Source organism: Staurois parvus, unplaced genomic scaffold (assembly GCF_062004578.1).
Source record: "Staurois parvus isolate SC_StPar_1 unplaced genomic scaffold, SC_StPar_1.0 ptg000500l, whole genome shotgun sequence".
Lineage (NCBI taxonomy): Eukaryota > Metazoa > Chordata > Amphibia > Anura > Ranidae > Staurois > Staurois parvus.
In genome coordinates this window covers 938,689-959,854 of record NW_028318296.1, presented here as the reverse complement: position 1 = coordinate 959,854, position 21,166 = coordinate 938,689, and the positions used below count along the sequence as shown (strand labels likewise).

General features: G+C 41.3%; 1 protein-coding gene across 2 annotated transcripts in view; it reads right to left on the bottom strand.

Annotated features, from left to right (window-relative positions):
- Positions 1-1,687: 1,687 nt before the first annotated feature.
- LOC149452041 (uncharacterized) overlaps positions 1,688-21,166 on the bottom strand; it is an 860,283-nt gene continuing 840,804 nt past the window's right edge. For both annotated transcript variants that reach the window (XM_089689852.1, XM_089689853.1), the window contains 2 exons: positions 14,143-14,204; positions 1,688-3,179 (listed from right to left, as the gene is read on the bottom strand). In XM_089689852.1, coding sequence (XP_089545978.1) covers positions 3,153-3,179; positions 14,143-14,204 — 89 coding nt within the window. In that variant the 3' untranslated portion in view covers positions 1,688-3,152. The remainder of the gene's footprint in view (positions 3,180-14,142; positions 14,205-21,166) is intronic.

The window sequence follows — 21,166 nt, the reverse complement described above, 5'->3', positions numbered from 1 at the left end:
TTAAATCTCTTTATCTGCAGATGTAACGAGCGCCCTCTAGTTTTTTGTAATGACCTGAAATTAAATCAAATCCTCTCTTATTCTTGTCTTCTGAAAAAAGAGAATAAATTCAGCTCTTACCATTTATGTTGCTCTCTGCACTTTCTCCAGTTCTCCCATATCCTTTTTGTAAACAGGTATCCAAAATTGAACTGCATATTCCAGACGAGGTTGGGCCGATTCACACCAGAAATCGTTCCTGTGTGATTCCTGTGCAACTTGAATGCAGTGCGTTTTTCGTCCATTCATTTGAATAAGTTGAATTCACACTGCATTACACCACAAGTAGTGCATGCTCTACTTTTAAAAATACAATGCAACTAGATTGCATTATACTTTGGTACCATGTGATCTGGTGCAGGCAAACGCACTGTGTTTGCTATCTGAGTTTTGTACATGCACTGGGGTTGATTTACTAAAACTGGAGCACGCATCATCTGGTGCAGTTGTGCATGGTAGCCAATCAGCTTCTAACTTCAGCTTGTTCAATTAATCTTTGGTAATACAAACTGGAAGCTGATTGGTTTCTATGCAGAGTTGTACCTGATTTTGCACCATGAAGTTTTAGTAAATAACCCCCGTACATTTTGAACGCGGGGTGAATTACGCACACAACGCTTGTTTCCAGCACCGTATTTCAGTCTGAACTGACACTTACTAATGTGGCCTGGGTCAGCAGCTGACAGGAAGAGGAGATACTGCAGGTTTACTGTGTCTGCTGCCGCCCTTGCTTCTGTTCAAAGGAGACTTTTACACAGACGCAGCTGTGGAAAGAGAATATATTTGTGGAACTGTACAGCCAGTGATGAGCCTGCTATCTAATCACTCGGGCTGCACATAGGGTGTGGACTGCAAGGCTTTTGGGACATGTAGTCTTACACAGACTAAGCTAGCTTGATAGGTTGGAAAGAGGAAACTACAGATCCCATAACGTACTGGGGCTAAGAAGAGAGGTGGTTTCCTCTTGCTTTTTCAAGGCTTAGGAAAAGTGTGGAAGTTGTTAAAAGGGACTGGATGCACATCAGGCTGCTAGCAGGCCGCTAACCACTGTGCCTGAGAGAGAGAGAGAGAGAGAGAGAGAGAGAGAGAGAGGGGGGGGCAGTGACAGATATTCTGGGTTATTGGAGAGCACTAGAGATGCTGGAGGAGCCAGCAGCTGATTGAGGGGATGACACTCTGGACATCGACTGGCTGTGCTGCCAACAGTGAATAGAGAAAGATCACCTGCTAACAAAGGAGTTGGTGAGAGGTCGCTAGCCAAAACCACACTACGCTTTGACCCAGGGAATAGTGTTGTCTACAAGTAACACAGAGCCAGTGCCATTCTAAATGCTTAAAGAGACCAGAACCAGTGCCTTTATCAGTGCTTAAAGGAATATTATCCTGAGCACTCGTCCATAAGTTGGGCCCCAATGAGATGGCCAGCAGAAGACAGCATATTACAAACTGCTGAATTGTTACCTGTAACCAACAGGTGCATGAATATTTTGCCTGCATCAATATTTTTCACATGGAGGAGCAATGGAATTGTAAAATGTGTATGACACTCTTTATGAAGTCCACTGTCTGAGTTTGATAATTCTGTCTTAGTAAGAAGTTTCCACTGTATTTTGAAGAAGTCTTTGTATATTTAGTAGCAGAGCACACATTTTCTTTTTCAAATCATCTTTATTCTATCTTGATGTATATTCATTGATATATAAAGGTATACAGTACATTCTAAAGAGTATAACATTAATAATAAAGAAATAAACATAACATACTTGGAAGGCTGACATTTATCCATTCTAAATCTCAGAAATCTTTCTCATTTTAACAATGAATGATCTTACCTAACCTACTCTTACCTCAAGCAATTCTCCATCTTATGACTGTGCATGTGAATGGATAATATAGCAGCTAAAGATGGTTACCAGCATGCTGGAGGATTTTGGAAACCAAGGCTTCTATATTTTCAGCACTTCATTATATTCATTACTTATACAATCTTATTTTTTAATACAAATGTTGACATTAAAATGAACTGCTTGAAATGGGAGTTGTGGCAACCCCCACGCATTTCCTATGATAGAGTCACTTTAAATGTACATTTGTATAGTTTATGCTATAATCTTGTACTATATTTTACTAAAGTCTTATACTATAATTTTAATATATATTTTAGAAAAGTAAGTTTTCTAAAATATGATAATAATGATTATACTGTATATTATGATTAGATTAGATATTATGATTAGACTATAAATTGTAGTTATAGTAGAATAAAATAGTCATTATAATGGTGATTATCTATTCATATACTCAAAGCTGGATTTATCATTAAGTAAAACAGGCCTGTACCTATGGGTGGCAGAGACAAACAGAAATTGGAGCAACACGTGATGAACAGTCCCTCTAGTAAAGACACTGGTTGCAACAAAACACTTTTATTCTGTAAATTTGGGAAGGGTTAGATCCTTTGTCAGGTTACCATGACAGTCTGCATCTTCTTGTGCCAGTGACAGCCATTCCTTTAAATTCTTTTCCAGCGGTCATAGAGACAAGAAGTGTAAATTAAATTTTCCCAAATGAGGTCAAAGACAGCAATAACTTGATGTTAGTATTTATTCTCACCTAGTCCATTGCAATATTTGGCTAGAATTTTGGATTAATTCATTACGTACTCGAGTGTGATTGGAGAGAAGTCAGTCAAGTGACTGGGCTCTCCTTCATGTGTTTTTTCATTTGTATTGCAATTTGTTGGCTTTGGACTTCCAACACCAAAAACTGATGTACATTGTTAAAAGAAAACTCTCAGGGTTCTTTCACTCAGGTGTATGGAGTGTTTGTGTTGCTTAGTATTTTCTGTGAAATGATACTCTAGAAAACAGCTCTATATGTAGACTGGATGTTGTAGAAAACACTCCAGATAACATTTTTCCTGCCAGCAGCCAAAAATGCTCTGAAGTGTTGAGTATTGCTGTTCTGAAGCTGTTGACAGAAAACATCTGTTTTGCAAACCAACCTATTTCAGTCACCTGACTTATTTTACATTATGTTTCCAACTTGGTGTAATTACTTAAATCATAAAAAGCGTTGATTATGGTTCTGCAAAAGATGCACTCAAAATCATACTATGGGATGAAAGGCATTGCAGAATTCTGTAAGAGAAAAAAACATTGGTTTTAGGTAGATGTAAACCCTACATAACTGAAATTTAGTTTTCTAAAACACATGTATTATTATAAACAACTGCCAGTTTCTCTTTTTTTTTTTTTAATAAAATACTGCTTTAACCCTTTTTTGCACCCCAGACTCTTTCAGCTACTTCCTGTCTACAACTACTTGTTTCAGCTGCACAGCACTGCTCTTAACCAGCTTTCCTAGTCAGTTAGTGACAATATTGGACCATGCCTGCACAATCTGGGTTGGCAGGGATGCATATGGGTGTAGCAAGGTGGAGACTCCTGTTATGGCTTTTATTTTTATTGGTTTGGCTCTTGTTACCCATGTGAGGTAGGAGCAAGGTATTTTAAGGGAGGATTGGCTAAGGTTCAGGAGCAAAGAAGAGAGTTCAAAAACTAGATAATTTCCTATAAAAATACTTACGTAATTTTCCTTTCCTGATGACCTCTATGGCAGCATACATCTGGGTAGTTCCGCCTCTGGTCCTACCCTATAGAGCCCAACTCACATAACTTTTGAGGCTGAGCCAGAGACCGGGTTCCATAACTAGCCTACTCATGACACTGAGAGGGTACCCATGCTGCCATGGAGTTCATCAGGAAAGAAAAATAACGGTAAGTATTTGACTGGATATTTTTCATTTTCCTGACTGACTTCATTGCAGCACATGTTCGGGAATTAGCCAAAAGAACAAGGGAGGGATGCCAAAAAAGTAATGTTTCAATCATATCACTTAGCCAACAGTATCCTTACTGCTAAAAATGAACAGTATAAGGAAGCTAGCTTCACACCACAGTGAGCCAGAACAGCCTAAGTGGAAGACCATATCATCCCCTTACAATTACGTCTGGTGTCCTCTTAAAGGGAGCCCACACAGTCTACACACTCCTGGTTGACTGTGTTGTCATTGTTTCCATAAGAACCAAGCCTTAAGCCCTTTAAGCCAGTTGGTAAGCTGGAATGACCCATCCAGCGAAAGGGTGTGATATCTCCATCCTACTGGATTTGCTAGAGAGAGTGACAAAAAGATGTTTTAAAACTCTAAGCAAAGCTGTAGCTTGTGAGCATTTTTCAAATGTGTCAGGGCATGAAACCAGGTATCCTTAGTGGTCCTGCATAGGGGGAAAACAAATCTTTTGTTTTCATAGGATGCCAAAGCCACCTCGGACTGCAGCTCAGAATGGGTAAAAACACTACCAGTACTAGGCAAAATGCCTAAAAGGATCCCTTATAGCCTAAGGCCCAGATCCTGGCAAACCTCCTGACTGAGGAAAAAGCCCTTAGAGCGGCTGCCTTCATCACTGAGCCTTTACTCCAAGCTGGACTGAAGGAGATCCCATCTAGAGCAGTGAACCACTAAAAGGTCCTAAATGCCCAGATCCTGGCAAACCTCCTAACTGAGGAAAAAGCCATTAGAGAGGCTGCCTTCATCACTGAGCCTTTACTCCAATCTGGACTAAAGGAAATCCCATCTGGAGCAGTGATCCACTAAAAGGTCCTAAATGCCCAGATCCTAGCAAATTTTCTGGCTGAGGATGTAGTCCTTTGAGGCTTCATGGATCAATCCTTACTCCAACTGGACTGAATGTGAACCCACTTGGAGCTGCCAGCCACCAAAGGATTCCTCCTAGCCTTAAGTCCTAATATTAGCAAATATATTGGCTGATGTGATAGACCTCAGAGAGGCTGTCTTTATGGCTCAGTCTGTAGTACAGCTGGACTGAAAAGAGATCTTATCTGGAGCTGGCAAGGAAGCCCAAAACAAGTAGTAAATCCCATAGAGTCTTGGCTCCCTCTCGAGTCTGAGATGCAGCAACCCATCAAGGTATTGGGTGAGTAAGGAATAGTTCACCCATGAGACATTGGATATGACAGGGAGTGCAGAGATTTGCCTTTTAGGAGAGCAGAAGATAAGTCCAGAATGTACCTGACTTGAGGACTAAAGCAAAAGCAAACAATGCAGTCCGAATTGAACAAACTTTATTCAAATCCTATTGTAGGATTTTTAGATGTTAGCTTAGAGAACAACATCCAAGGCTGCTTAGTCTCTTCCTCTCAGGATGAAAAACTGGAAAAGGGATGGAGCATTGCATCCTGCGAAAGAAGATCTAATCTGAAAAGAAAGGACTGGGTTCCAATAACCCTGTACCAAAACCAGGAACCAAGGCCTGTTTGTCTATAGGGGAATTACTGCAATGATTGCCATTTTATTTAGCAATAGACCTAAAAAACTGTATTTGGATTAGATTGGATGAAAAGCATATGACTTGTGAAACGTTTCCTGGTATGTCACAGCATCCTCTCCCAGGGCTTGCTGGCCCAAGCTGCTTGGGAAAAGACTTTCCAGCTTGTAATAGTAAGGAGATGCTAACATATCTAACTCTGGAAATTTGTCCAGAGATTAAATCAACTTGGAGGAATCTGGATGTAGGAACCAACTGGACCACAATATAAGATTCCTCCCATAAGTTATGAATGTAGACTCACTGAAATGGTAGAGAGATTCTTCTCTACCCAGGTCACAATCATCTCTACCTCTCTCAGTAGACTGACCCTGCAGGTTATGACTTGCCTCTTGATGTAAAACACCATTGTCATGTTGTTCAGCCGCAATGGAGACTAAAGAGCCTACTGTTATGTGACAAAAGGCAAAGAGAGCATAAAAGGGCTGGCCAGAATATCAGAATGTTCAAAAAGGGGAGTTCCACTGGCCATAGTTCTGCAGCACAGAAGATTTATTACAGTGCCAGCACTCAAGGCACTGCTTGTTTGTGAGATATGAATAGTTTGCATGTTGGATAAAAAACCTTCTGGACAGAAAGACTCCTCAACTGAGCCCACATTAATATAGGGTTGGAAGACACCATAGTACCAATCATCCTCATCAGACATTAACAGATGAAGAGAAGAAAGCCAGGATAACCCAGTGCCCTACCACCAGTATGCTCTAGTGGCAAAAACAGTGTATTCTGAATTGAGGAATGAGGTTCTCAGATGGCCCTTTTTGAAGCACTAGCCAGCCAACCTCTTGCAGAATTTTGTGAATCCCCTCTGTATTCTTGAAAAAGATCTCAGTCTTGAGAAGGCGTGGATTGAAAATCCAACCAGCAAACATGTAAGCTGTGTAATGTTTTGACCCATGTAGAAACAGAGGTACGTCAGAAAAGAGACAGCTCTGGGAAGGTGTAAATAGGCATCCTTCTGAGCAACAATAGTACTGGTTTTAAAATCTCATCTGCTGGGATTGAAATTGCCTTCCCCTGAGAAAGTAAAAGTTGACATTGGTCAGCAGAATTTGTCTATTGATGCCAGAGCAGGAGATTTCTTCTGTCACAATCAGAGACTTGAAGGTGACTGATTTTCCAAACATGAAGATCCAAGCGGCCGAGACCAAAGCTGTACCCTCCTATCAGAAGGGCAGCAACCCATAATATATGTATGCGTGGCACAATCTGAAAAGAACAGGAAGTATCCTATCTTAATGAGTTGGAGCTCTTTGTTGACTTCCTCATTGAGTACTTGCTTTCTCTTTTTAATTCTTTCTGGACTTCAAGCAAAAACTGCAGAAACAAACCTCTTTGGGGTTAACTAGACAGCGACTCTTGAACTGCAGTCTTCTTTCACTGCACAGACATTTACTCTGAGGCAGGAGGCCAGGCTAAACACATTCCCAGTTCTTTGCTGTCAGTTGAAGCTTGCCTTTGAAGAGTACAGTTCCAGCTCTCACAGAGCAGACAAGATTTCTCAATTGTCAGAATTATTCTTTAGGGTAGAATTAATATTTTCCATCCCAACTTCCATTGCATTGGATGAGAGGCAAGGGTAAAGACAAGTAATAAGGAAAAACCATGGGAAAAAGAACCCACTGGCATAGAGGTTCATAAGCTGCAATTGCAGACATAGATACCTTCTGATGTTACCACTAGAAGACTCTGCACCCTCAATGATTGAGTATGTCCCTAAAGGACACAACATCTCCGAATATCAACTCCATGCATCTGGCTAATCTCATGAAGGCCAGATAGGTGTCTCCTTAAGCTGGAAAACCTAATTGTCATAAGTGTGTAGTCTGATATCCTGCAGTGCAGGTAGAAGTTTCCTGGTTGGGTTTCCAACTGAGGAACCCAGTGCTGCAAGGTAGAAGTGCTGACCACTAAGGAACTCTGCTGCTCTGGCCAGTTCAAATTTGCACCACTCTTCTAGAATGTGCTTCTAGCTTAGACATCATAGGGAAAAATTTGAACACACCCTTGGAAAGAAAAAAGCAGGACATTTTCAGAGCAGGCAATCCTTGCATAGGGAATCTTGTAACAAACTCCTTTAGCATGTCTTGGCTACCTGTGACAACCTGTTTGTATTTGTAAATTTCCTTCCTGGATGCTTGAACAAAGCAAGAATTCGTACAGGGTTTTGGCTGCCAAGGCATGAGCACCAAAAGCCCAGTTTAGGGTGTGCATGATGCATGCAGATCTGAAGGGACTTAATGGCAAGTGCCCATTAGTCAGCTTACCTCACAAATTGTCCCTTACATTCTTGGTGATGACTGACTACAAGGATGAAGTGACAGTTGGTTCTAAACAGTAAGCAGACAACTGACAGTATGAAATAAAATAAGACAAGGATTGTACCGCTTTAAAAGCCCCTCAGAAGGACTGACAATCCAGGTAAAGGTACCTTAAAGGAAGACACTACCCCTCTCTAGGTGCTAACATGCACAGAGCAGTCACTGCATAGAGGGATTAGATTGCTGGTTGCACATGGACCTGTCACAGCAAAATAAACAAATCCCTGTCAAACAGGGATACTGTGCAATTCTGCAGGGGAACTCCACATTGTTAAGAGAAAATATGTACAATTGCTGTAATTATGTACAAGCCATGTTGTAATTTAAAAATCACCTTCCCAATTCAAACTGCAGCTGCTGAAGTTTCCTTAGCTGTCATAAAGGACAACAAAAGAGTTGTTTCTGTTTGCTAGATGAAAAAAAAAACCCTAAAGGGTTAATCACTGCTAGATAGATGCCCACACTACAGGATCCCACATCAAAGCACTATGATTACACCAGGTATAATGAACCAAATCCTGCCATACAGAAAGCAGGCCATACTGGAACAGTTATCTGTTCAGGACAGAAAAAGAAAAGGTAGCAAACTGTACCAAACTTAAACTGTTGAATTGCTGCAATGTACATAGATCACCCAGGCAAAGATAATCCTCTCCATATATTTTTGTTTATTTTTTTTCTTATGGCCACTTAAACCCTTTTGAGTCACCCCTTAAAAGCCTGCACAGCATCTGATCAAGGGCCTTGTGCTGACCTCAAGCCATGCATACTTATGCAATCTAGACCTCTTCTGCAGGAAGATCAATGTACATGCTGGACCACCCGCTCTTAGCTGGGCATTGGCCAAACATAGCCCTGCCAATGGCTGGGAATGCTCTCAGATATGCTCAACACATGTGTGCCATGAATACCACCCCACTGTTTTCCTAAGAGTCCAGACTCATCTTAACACCATCCCTCTGATAGCTGGGACAACAGTGTCACCTTGGTACCACCAGTCCAGTAACTGGAATGGTGATCCTGATCGTCTGTGTTCCATGAATACAACAGACAGGATGGTACCAGTTTCTGTAGCTGACAGCTGAGAACAGTCTCCACTCACAACCCTGACAGAGATCCAGGAGCTGACATCCATCAGTAAACCAATGAAGGCTTGAGAATGCCATCTTAATAGGTACTATGAGGAGGACAAAAAAGGAACACACTGTCTCTGGTTCAGCGTCAAACCTTTTGGGAGTTGGGTCCTATGGGGTAGGAGGGAGGTGGAGCTACCTGAATGTATGCTGCCATGGAGTCAGTCAACAAGAGAAAGATGTAGGGCATGGAAAGCCAGTTTAATCTCTACTCTTTGGGGAAAAGCTGAGTAAAGACAGGCCCTTACATGGGAATCATGTGGAGAACTACTACAATGTGTGCTCAGAACTGGTTTGTACCATAATGTTTCCCCTGTAACATCCAACAATGGGATAAGTAATATTTGAACTCTAATGTAAACCATTGGCTGTTTATTAATGTGTTAAATAATGCAAGAATAGGTCCATAAACATTTTAAGCCAACAATGCCTCTTTGATGGGTTCAGTAAGAACTATCAGCACAAGTAAGCCAAGTCTTACTTAAGGAGAATCTTCATGCAGCATTAAGGGTAACAGTTTCGAGTGCTGCCATAAGTGCTGGACTGCACATCGCTATTGTGTTCTACCTGTGGGGTGTCTTCCCCATTGGCAGAATACAATGATCACTGCTGGTGGCTATAGCTGCCAGCAATGATCTATGAAAAAAAAACTAACAGGTTGGTTGTACGGAAGTTGATTGATATATTGACTTCAGTACAAACAGCGTGCCCATACATGGATTGAAATTCAGCCAATTCCTGCTGAACAGGCCGAATTTCGGTCTGTCTATGACTGGTTTAAGAGTTAGTATAATAAGATCTATCTATCTTTCCCTTCAGTCATATCTGACCCTTGGCGATTGCATGAACCGTCACTCGTAAGCAACTTTTTACAAGAATTCTCTCAGCAATTATTTTACAGGGTAGGTTGCCAGGTCTTTCCCCAACCCCTACCATGCAGGAGATCCTGCATGGACAGGATGAAACTAGGACAATTTTAGACAGGAGCCAATTAACCTATCAGCATGTCTTTGGAGTGTGGGAGGAAACCCATGTGAACACAGGGAGAACATGCAAACTCCATGCAGAAGGTGCCATGGTTGGGAATTGAACCCATGACCCAATTACTGCAAGGCAGAAATGCAAACCACTAAGCCACTGTGCCACTCATATATATAATAAGATATATAATATCTAAGGAGTGTGGACATTAGAGCCAGTTGTAGTCTAGTGGTTGTCTAGCGTAGGATGGTCTAGTAATTCTAGGTCACCATATCTCGTGTGCCTCGGGTGTTTGGCAGGACCCCTCCAGACTGGGCCTAGAACCACTGAAAAAGGGAAGGCCTCTCATAATCTTGTAAACATGTGATTCCCGATATGGCTCGAGGGCCAACTTGAGTGTTGTCCCTGAACAGTATAATTAACCAGAGGGATGGTTAGCAGAAGAACTACAAATCAAAAGGGTTTGACTGTGCTACTTAATAGACAATGTGCAAAATGCAAATATAATAAATAAGGTAAAAATACAGTGATTGCAATTTCATATGTGTCAAAGCATTTTGTATAAACAATCAAATTATTCAATGTCCATAGTTCCTAACTAAAATATCCGGTGCCATTTTGTGGTATATATAAACAAAGTGCTGATTTCTAGAGTCTCTAAATTATCCTCCTTTGTGGTCTTCAGCACAGTCAAAGTCCACCATATGATATTTTTAGGCCTAAACCTATTTAAAGATTGTGAGCTTTTGCTATATTTCTTTTGCTCCGATGGGACACCTGCAGCCCTGAGGCTCTCTTACACACAAGCCGTGCTGTTTTTCGCCCCCTTCTCTCCTCTCATTCATTAACAAAACATCTTGTATTTTGTGAACCCATATACCCAATACAAAGTTTTCTGAATGGACAGGCGAAAGGAAAGGTGGGCATTGCAGCTCAAGTGTAGGAGGGCCACAAGTCTCCTGACGGAGCAGCAGATGTATAGCAAAAGCTGTACTTCCCCGCAGGAATAAAAGTGTTAAAGAAGAAATAGGACTAAAGCTCTATTGGTCCCACTTCTCCTGTGAATCTCAGGAATACACTTCATTCTGCACTCCTGTGACCCTTTTTCTGCTGTTGGCTGACATCGCAAAGCCATTGTCGGGATCCACCCAGATGCCTGATCAGCAGCTGGTTCTGTCTCTCAGCATGCCTCTGAGAACCTAAATCATACGCTCCCACCCCCTGCACAGCCCGGTAACCAGTAAGTACTGGAGGGGCAGAGCAAAGCGGTCTTTGATTGCTTAGTATTAAAAGCCACACTGGAAATATGTTGCATCGGACCAATGCTGCATCCACCTAGGTGAGTATAAATGTTTTCTTTTTCTGAATTTTAAACTTCTTTTTAATTGTATAGAGCAGCCAGGAGATGGAATACACCTTATTATTAAATAGGATAGTGGTGCCTTGCTGTGAAGGAGTGATGCTCTAAGAGCAAGTGAGTGGTCCCTTAACAATCCTGACATAGGGAGCTGCCACTTGCGACAGGAATGCCAATGTGATTGTACCAAGTGCCAACTTGCGACAGGAATGCCAATGTGACAAGGTCTGACTTGACCTGACTCTTCCAATTGCTAACTAGCATTAGAAGTATAAATGGAAAACAGTATGTAGTTACATGGAATTAGGTTAGGTCTTAAAGTGGAGCTAAACCCATCAATTTAACTGTTTCCCAAAACAGTCATATTTGAGGCATTCTGTGAATGATGACTATTGCAGCTGCTTGTGCTCTCAATCAAATTGTCAAGTCATCAAATGGCTGGTGTCATAACTGATCACATATTGAGACCAAGGAAATTGCAGATCAGACAGAGGCTAGATGGCAGCTCCCTTGGCTGTAAATGATGGGAGAGTTTAGTTCTGTTTTAAAGCAGAACTTAACTTTCAGATTAAGGCTCCATGCACACTACGCATTTTGTATAAGCTCAAAAAATGCTTGAAAAAAAAAAACACTGGATGAAAAACACTGATAATAATAGCGTTTTTATGCCAGCTTGTAATAGAGTTTAGGAGTGTTAGCGTTTTGTTAGCATTTTTACAGTACATGAAGAACAAAAAAACACTCAAAAAAAGCTGTTCGGAGCATTTAGGAGCATTCAGCATTTTTTCTTCTGGGAAAACGCTCCCAAAAACTCTGCAAAAAACATTGCGGCTTGATAAACACTTCTAGCATAAAATAGTGTGCATGGGCACATAGGATAACACTATTCGCTTCTAGCAGCAGAAAAAAATGCTCATAATAGCTTCTAGGCTTTAAAAAAATGCTAGTGTGCATGCTCAGCTAACTATATCCCAGGTCAGTGGTCTCCAAACTGCGGTCTGAGGGCTGGATGCAGCCTTTTGCTAGCTTTTGTCCGGCCCTTGGAGCACTATTCCTAACATTGACACCAAAAGTGGGGCATAATTCCCCCAACTGATACCAGCAATGGGACACTATTCTTATCACTAACATCAATGATGGGGGACCTATTCCATCCACTAACATCAATGATGGGCCAATATTCCTTCCAGTGATAGCAATGATGGGGCACTACTCCTCCTTCTACTGACCACAGGCACTACGCAACTGAACACCACACCTGAGACCTTGTTTACTCTCACTGATGTTGGCACTGGGACTTTTTCTACCCCCGCTGGCAACAATCTGGCCCCCTTAAAGTCTGAAGGACAGTAAACTGGCCCTTTGTTTGGAAAGTTTGGAGACCCCTGATCCAGGTGTATCAAAGCAAAACATGTGCAAAGCCTTACAGTTTGTTTTGTTTATAAAGAAGCCAAACCCTAAGTAGAAAAGCCAGCCCCCTGCCAGCATGCTGTAGATTGGGAATTTGCTCTCTGAGTGGAAGCAGTGGTCTCTGTGCAGGGGTCTGGGGAAGTGTTAAAACTTCTGCTCCCACAGCCCTTTTTTATGGGCTTCAATGGGCTATCAAAGTTTGACCAAAGTTAGACTTAAGCTTGCCATAGATAGATTAAAATGTGAGTGTTTTAGCAGAGACTGGCCATAGTTCAATCAATGTGTGGCCACCCTGTTTGGCAGAAGTCAGTTGTTAGATTGACTTTTATTGAACAGACAATTTAGAAATGTTTATTGATGAGTGGCTGCAACTCCTGATTAGTGTATTCTGGCAGCAGAGAGTCCCATTGTCATAATAAAATGTCCCAGTGGAGAGATTCCTCCATCTACCTCATTTTTTTTTCATTCAGCCCAATGACTGAACAAGAAAAAGATGAACCATCAATGGCCAGCTTTACACAGACCAATAACACTACAAACTTAAAGTGATTCTAAAGGTTGTAATTAAAAACAAAACAAAACATGTTTTACTTCACTGCACTGTGCAATGGTTTTGCAAGGAGCAGCCCAGATCCTTGGGTAATGGAGCAGGCTCGCTCCCGAGCCTTCCTCCTGTGAATGAACATTGTCAATTCACACACAGAGCGTCCCCTGCTATCTCCTCATTGGCTCACTGGCTGTGATTGACAGCAGCAAAAGCCTCGCTCCTGCTGCTGTGTGAGCCAATGAGGAGAGAGACCTGGGGGAGCTCTCATGTACATCGCTGGATCAAGATGGGGCTCAGGTAAGTATAAGGTGGGGCTGGGGGGAGGGAGAGAGAAGAATCACTTTAATAATGGAAGAATTAAACACATCGTCTATATTCCTCACCCTCTACTTTAGCATAGCAAGCGCTCTTTAATGGGCTGTTTGTTATTTGGATTGCAATTGTTCACTGGTATATCAGCTTCCCAGCAGAGCTGGCTGATTAACCAGCTGGACCCACTGATTTGACTAACTTGCTATATCAGCAACTGTGATCAGTTTGCAGACCAATACCAACCCACTATGACATCATTCACTATGGAGCAGCAGAGAGTTCAAGGGTAACACAGTGGCCTAGTGGTTAGTACTTCTGCCTTTCAGCAATGGGGTCCATGCTTCGAGTTCAAATTTGCATGAAGTTTCAATGTTCTCCCTGGGCTTGTGTGAATTGCTCCAAGATCCTCCCAAACTCCAAAGACACGCTGATATATTATTTAGTTCCTTTCTAAAATTGGCCCTAGTATGATATTCTACTGAGTGTGTCCAAAATGGCTGCCTCACCATGTGCCCCAAAAGCAGGTAAATGCACTTTAAGTCACCGGGAAGAAAAGCACTATAGAAATATAAATGAATAATAAATAATGGTTATTGGCAAAGCCAGCTCATAAGAAAAAAAAATCCTTCATTACCTGATAGTCAGAAAATCTCGTTTTTTTCTCTTTCTTTTCCTTTCTTTTCTCTTGACATTTTCCTTAAAAATTAATTACAATAAAATGAAAATTGTTATGATTACATTGCAATTTGTACAGAAAAACTAGTGAAAAATTCAGACAAATCATCCTAACGGTCACCTCTTCCCAGACTATGGACAATATACAATATTTACTTTCTCTTAATGAGTAGTAAAAGCTTTAACCCTTTAGTCGCCAGAGCCATTTTTGTGTTTTTTTTTGCACGTTTAAAAATCATTTTAGGCCTGAAGATTACTTAAAACCCCCAAAGTATATTATCTTAAAGTAGCAGTCACCCCACAAAATAAAATAGTTGTAGTTCCAACTTTTATTTCACACGATGTTAGCACAACAGTTTATGATATGCAAAATTTTAGTAAAAAAAACTATAATTTTTTAATAAAAATCACAACATGTAACCCTTTTTTTTCAGTAAACTATAAAGATGATGTTGTGGAGAGTAAATAGTTGCATCGTTAGGCTGGCTGAAAAAAAAGTCCATCCAGTTCAACCATTAAAAAAAAAAAAGAAAGTTATAATCCTATACCCACGGTTGATCCAGAGGAAGGCAAAAAAAACCCAGCAAAGCACGATCCAATTTGCTCCTTCAGGGAAAAAAATTCCTTCCTGATCCCCCAAGAGGTAATTGGATATTCCCTGGATCAAGTATACCTATAAATATTAGTATCCAGTCAGGGGCGGACTGACAACTCATGGGGCCCCCGGGCAATAGGGGATCATGGGGCCCCTGTGTCCTTGCCCAAACTCAAAAAAGCCTATGAAAAGGGTACCAGGGGCATCTCATGGGGCCCCCTACTGACCCCGGGCCCTCGGGCAGTGCCGAGTTTCCAAATGGTCAGTCCGCCCCTGTATCCAGTTATATTCTGTGTATTTATGAAAGAATCCAGGCCTTTTTTAAAGCAATCCACTGAGCTGGCCAAAACCAACTCTTTAGGGAGTCTATTGCACATTTTCACAGCTCTTACTGTGAAGAAACCTTTCCGTGTTTGAACATTAAATTTCTTTTCCTCCAGACGTAAAGAGTGCCCCCTTGTGCTCTGTGATGACCTCAGGATAAATAACTCTACAACGAGTTCACTATATGAACCACTGATGTATTATACATGGAGATCATATCCCCCCTTATGTATTATACATGGAGATCATATCCCCCCTTATGTATTATACATGGTGATCATATCCCCCCTTATGTATTATACATGGTGATCATATCCCCCCTTATGTATTATACATGGAGATCATATCCCCCTTATGTATTATACATGGAGATCATATCCCTCCTTATGTATTATACATGGTGATCATATCCCCCCTTATGTATTATACATGGAGATCATATCCCCCCTTATGTATTATACATGGTGATCATATCCCCCCTTATGTATTATACATGGTGATCATATCCCCCCTTATGTATTATACATGGTGATCATATCCCCCCTTATGTATTATACATGGTGATCATATCCCCCCTTATATATTATACATGGAGATCATATCCCCCCTTATGTATTATACATGGTGATCATATCCCCTCTTATGTATTATACATGGAGATCATATCCCCCTTATGTATTATACATGGAGATCATATCCCCCTTATGTATTATACATGGAGATTATATCCCCCCTTATGTATTATACATGGAGATCATATCCCCCCCTATGTATTATACATGGAGATCATATCCCTCCTTATGTATTATACATGGAGATCATATCCCCCCTTATGTATTATACATGGAGATCGTATCCCCCCCTTATGTATTATACATGGAGATCGTATCCCCCCTTATGTATTATACATGGAGATCATATCCCCCTTATGTATTATACATGGAGATCATATCCCCCCTTATGTATTATACATGGAGATCATATCCCCCCCTATGTATTATACATGGAGATCATATCCCCCCTTATGTATTATACATGGATATCACATCCCCCCTTATGTATTATACATGGAGATCACATCCCCCCTTATGTATTATACATGGTGATCATATCCCCCCTTATGTATTATACATGGAGATCATATCCCCCCTTATGTATTATACATGGAGATCATATCCCCCCTTATGTATTATACATGGAGATCATATCCCCCCTTATGTATTATACATGGAGATCATATCCCCCCCTTATGTATTATACATGGAGATCATATCCCCCCTTATGTATTATACATGGTGATCATATCCCCCTTATGTATTATACATGTTGATCATATCCCCCCCTTATGTATTATACATGGAGATCATATCCCCCTTTATGTATTATACATGGAGATCATATCCCCCTTATGTATTATACATGGAGATCATATCCCCCCTTATGTATTATACATGGAGATCATATCCCCCCTTATGTATTATACATGGAGATCATATTCCCCCGTATGTATTATACATGGAGATCATATCCCCCTTATGTATTATACATGGTGATCATATCCCCCTTATGTATTATACATGGAGATCATATTCCCCCTTATATATTATACATGGAGATCATATCCCCCTTATGTATTATACATGGAGATCATATCCCCCCCTTATGTATTATACATGGTGATCATATCCCCCCTTATGTATTATACATGGAGATCATATCCCCCCTTATATATTATACATGGAGATCATATCCCCCTTATGTATTATACATGGAGATCATATCCCTCCTTATGTATTATACATGGTGATCATATCCCCCCTTATGTATTATACATGGTGATCATATCCCCCCTTATGTATTATACATGGAGATCATATCCCCCCTTATGTATTATACATGGTGATCATATCCCCCCTTATGTATTATACATGGTGATCATATCCCCCTTATGTATTATACATGGTGATCATATCCCCCCTTATGTATTATACATGGAGATCATATCCCCCTTATGTATTATACATGGAGATCATATCCCCCTTATGTATTATACATGGAGATCATATCCCCCTTATGTATTATACATGGTGATCATATCCCCCTTATGTATTATACTTGGAGATCATATCCCCCCTTATGTATTATACATGGAGATCATATCCCCCCTTATGTATTATACATGGTGATCATATCCCCCTTATGTATTATACTTGGAGATCATATCCCCCCTTATGTATTATACATGGAGATCATATCCCTCCTTATGTATTATACATGGTGATCATATCCCCCCTTATGTATTATACATGGTGATCATATCCCCCCTTATGTATTATACATGGAGATCATATCCCCCCTTATGTATTATACATGGTGATCATATCCCCCCTTATGTATTATACATGGTGATCATATCCCCCTTATGTATTATACATGGTGATCATATCCCCCCTTATGTATTATACATGGAGATCATATCCCCCTTATGTATTATACATGGAGATCATATCCCCCTTATGTATTATACATGGTGATCATATCCCCCTTATGTATTATACATGGAGATCATATCCCCCCTTATGTATTATACATGGAGATCATATCCCCCCTTATGTATTATACTTGGAGATCATATCCCCCCTTATGTATTATACATGGAGATCATATTCCCCCTTATATATTATACATGGAGATCATATCCCCCTTATGTATTATACATGGAGATCATATCCCCCTTATGTATTATACATGGAGATCATATCCTCCTTAATCTCCTCTTCTCAAGAGAGAAAAAATTCAGTTCCTCTAATCTTTCCTCATAGCTGAGCTGCTCCATGCCTCTTATCAATTTGGTTGCCCTTCTCTGAACTTTGTCCAGTTCCCCAATGTTCTTTTTGTGAATTGCTGCCCAAAACTGAACTACATATTCCAGATGAGGTGTTACTAATGATTTGTACCGGGGGAAATGATATCTCTCTCTCTGGAGTCTATACCTCTTTTAATACAAGAGAGGATTTTGCTTGCTTTAGAAACCGCAGCTTGGCATTGCTGCCATTATTAAGCTTGTGATCTACCAGAATCCCCAGATCCTTCACCATTTCAAGCTTTAAAAATCAGTGTGCCCATAAAATGGTGACAAACTTCGGTACCTTATATTCTCCACAGGCAACAATTTAAAAGCCCCTACAGGCCATCAGTTTAGAGGTAACCATGAACAATTGGCCTAGAATTATTCTTACACTGCGGCTTGCATGGTGATATGTAACATGGGTAGCACAACTGACAATTTTATGCATAGGTGCTTCCAACATGTGCATTTGTGTTCATACGTGAGTGCATGTGAGGGTGGGCTCAAAAATTTTTTAGGCGGATGCTGGATGTAACCTATTTTTTACACATTTTTAATTTGACTTTTTTCACTAAACTATTTTTTGTCACATAGGGGACAAAAAGTCCCCTGTGGGTCATGCTGAGTGTATTCAGCAGTAGGAAAGTGAAGGGATCCACACATGAAACATGATGTGTATGGCTGGATACTATAGAATAGGCCTTACAAGTAGAGATATGGGATCTGGACCATTTTTCCATTCGGGCCCCAAATGTTCACAGAACACTCTTTGTCTCGTTTCCCAAACTTCGTAATGATGACTTTGTCCATGTGGACCATCCGGCCCCAACTCCAAATCCAACTTTTCTTGACGCTGAAAAAATCCTTTCAGAAATCAGCAGACCCAGGGTGGTGGTGCGGTTTAGGTACATGGAGGTATTCCCACATTTCCTTGTTGCACCAGTCCTCCCTCTTTGCCTCTATCTGCTCTGATATCAAGGGGTACGTAAGGATTATCATACCTAAATTCTAGAGCCACCCTTCTTTGAACAATTCTCTGTCTGAAAGAATCAGGGTATCTCATCTTTGATTCCCTTCCCTGGATGCAAAAAGGGGTTAGAGGTCCTTTTAATTAAGCATTGGTGAGCCTGGTTTTGGTGGTTGTTAGTGTCTCTGAACAATGGCAGCTTCCCCAAGACCATTCGGAGGGGAATCCTTCTGAGGAATCCCATTCCACCAAGTCCAAGACCCATAGGTCTGTAGTAAATTTTAGAGACCCCCATAGAGAGTCTCCACACTACTCTCATTCTCTCTCCTCTCGAGTCTGCCTCCTTTAACAACACTTCTGAAACATTCTGTGCTGTCTTCACCACCTCCACAGGCTCTGGTGGTGCTGCAATCACTTGTTCTTTTGTCTCATCAATCCCAGTAATCATCTTCTTTTCTACTGAAACAGACAGGTCAGCATCCCTGAAATGGGACCCTGGTGGCAGCTGTAGACATACGTAGCTTATGACTTTTCTACTCCCTCTCAGTACAAGTCCTCCCCTACTCTGCTCAATAGTGGGTTTAAGTCCCATACCGGTACTCATGTGTCCATGCTGCTCGGCTCAGCGATTTTTGAGCAGGATCCTGTGCTCTAATCCACAAAATACACTGTAGGTGGTTCACTGCTGGGTAGCAACTGAAGCAGCAGATCTCCACATTGCTTGCAACAACTCCACACCTTCACTCCTGCTGTAGGCATTTGGCAAGTCCCATATATGATACACAGGTGTTCGGCCCCCTGAACAGTGCCCAGGGCTATGCTGTCCGCTGCACTAGCTGCACACCCATGACTTTGATGCTTTTGCCTTCTGCCGCCATCCGGTTCAATTACTTTGCTTTGAAACCTGAATAGACGATACTTCCCGATGACCAGCACTTATGCTCCGCCATCTTACTGCACCCACCTCGTGGGTCTCTCTCCTCTGCAGCTGGAAGTGACACGGCTGCTTGTTTGGATTGGACATATCTTGACTTCCACCCCAGGCCTTCCTTATTCTGGCCCATGGCAGTTATAGGGAGAATGCCATACTCTTTATAATCTTTCTCTTAGTGTGCTCTCCACTTTGAGAAAAAGAAAAACTGAGCCAATCCAGTTGGGAACACTGGACAGATCTTCTGAGGAACTGTGGACACTGGGTAGATCTTCTTGGTTCCACCTGTTTTCTGCATCCTCAGAATGCTTAGGGTGTGCAGACAGACTGGCAACATCAGACACTGGAGCTGCTTCTGAAGGCAGCTGTAGGCAATGTTGTATCTACTCATCATCTGGATGCCTGAAACATCCAAATAGCTGAGGAAGAAGGCTTTGCATGACAGCAGCAACATCAGACACTGGAGCTGCTCCTGAAGGCAGCTGTGGGCAATGTTGTATCCACTCATCATTTGGATACCCGAAACATCTAAATAGCTGAGGAAGAAGACTTTTCATGGGAGCAGCACACAAATGGAGCAGGCATCAATTATTCAAACTGCCATGGGGAAAGCATGCCTCTTGGAATTTGTTATTGAGGCTCTGACACAGTTCCTTCAAATTTGCACTCCTCCAACACCACAAAGATTAACTGTCAATTCCATACAGCAGTTTTAAATGACAACCTCGAGGCAACATTTGATCACATGGCATCTAACATCAAGGGAATGGGAACAAAAAGGGGGAAAAGGAGACAAAAGGAACACAACATTATCTATTTTAAGAAAAAAGGGGAGCCGATGCAATCCCATGAGGAGTGCCTATTAATGCAGCTGCCCTCCTTTTGTATCCCTATGGAGAGTTAGACTGGAGAATGATCCAGCACTCAGAAGTCCAAAGGAATAAATGTGATTCCAGACTGTGTCCATTTGCTAGGAATATATTTTGACAAGTGTCTGGGTGATGTAGTCAGTAGTATATCATTGGATGAGGGACAAGTGAGTATAAGGAGACTAGGAGTGGGAGCTCTGTACTTTAAGTAGCTGCTTATGTTTGGCAAGCTCTGATATCTGACTGCCAAGTGAGTTTTTGATTTCGATTTGTTGCGAACAATAAGGCTATGCCATACAAAAAGTTTTTCCCATTGTGAAAATACATCTTTAGTATATTTGAGTCTTAAGCAGCTCACACGTGCAGTGTATGTTCCCAAACTCACTCATTATTATGAAGTCAGTCAGAGAGTACTGGATTGTGAAATGCACTATAACTACCTAGCCAGG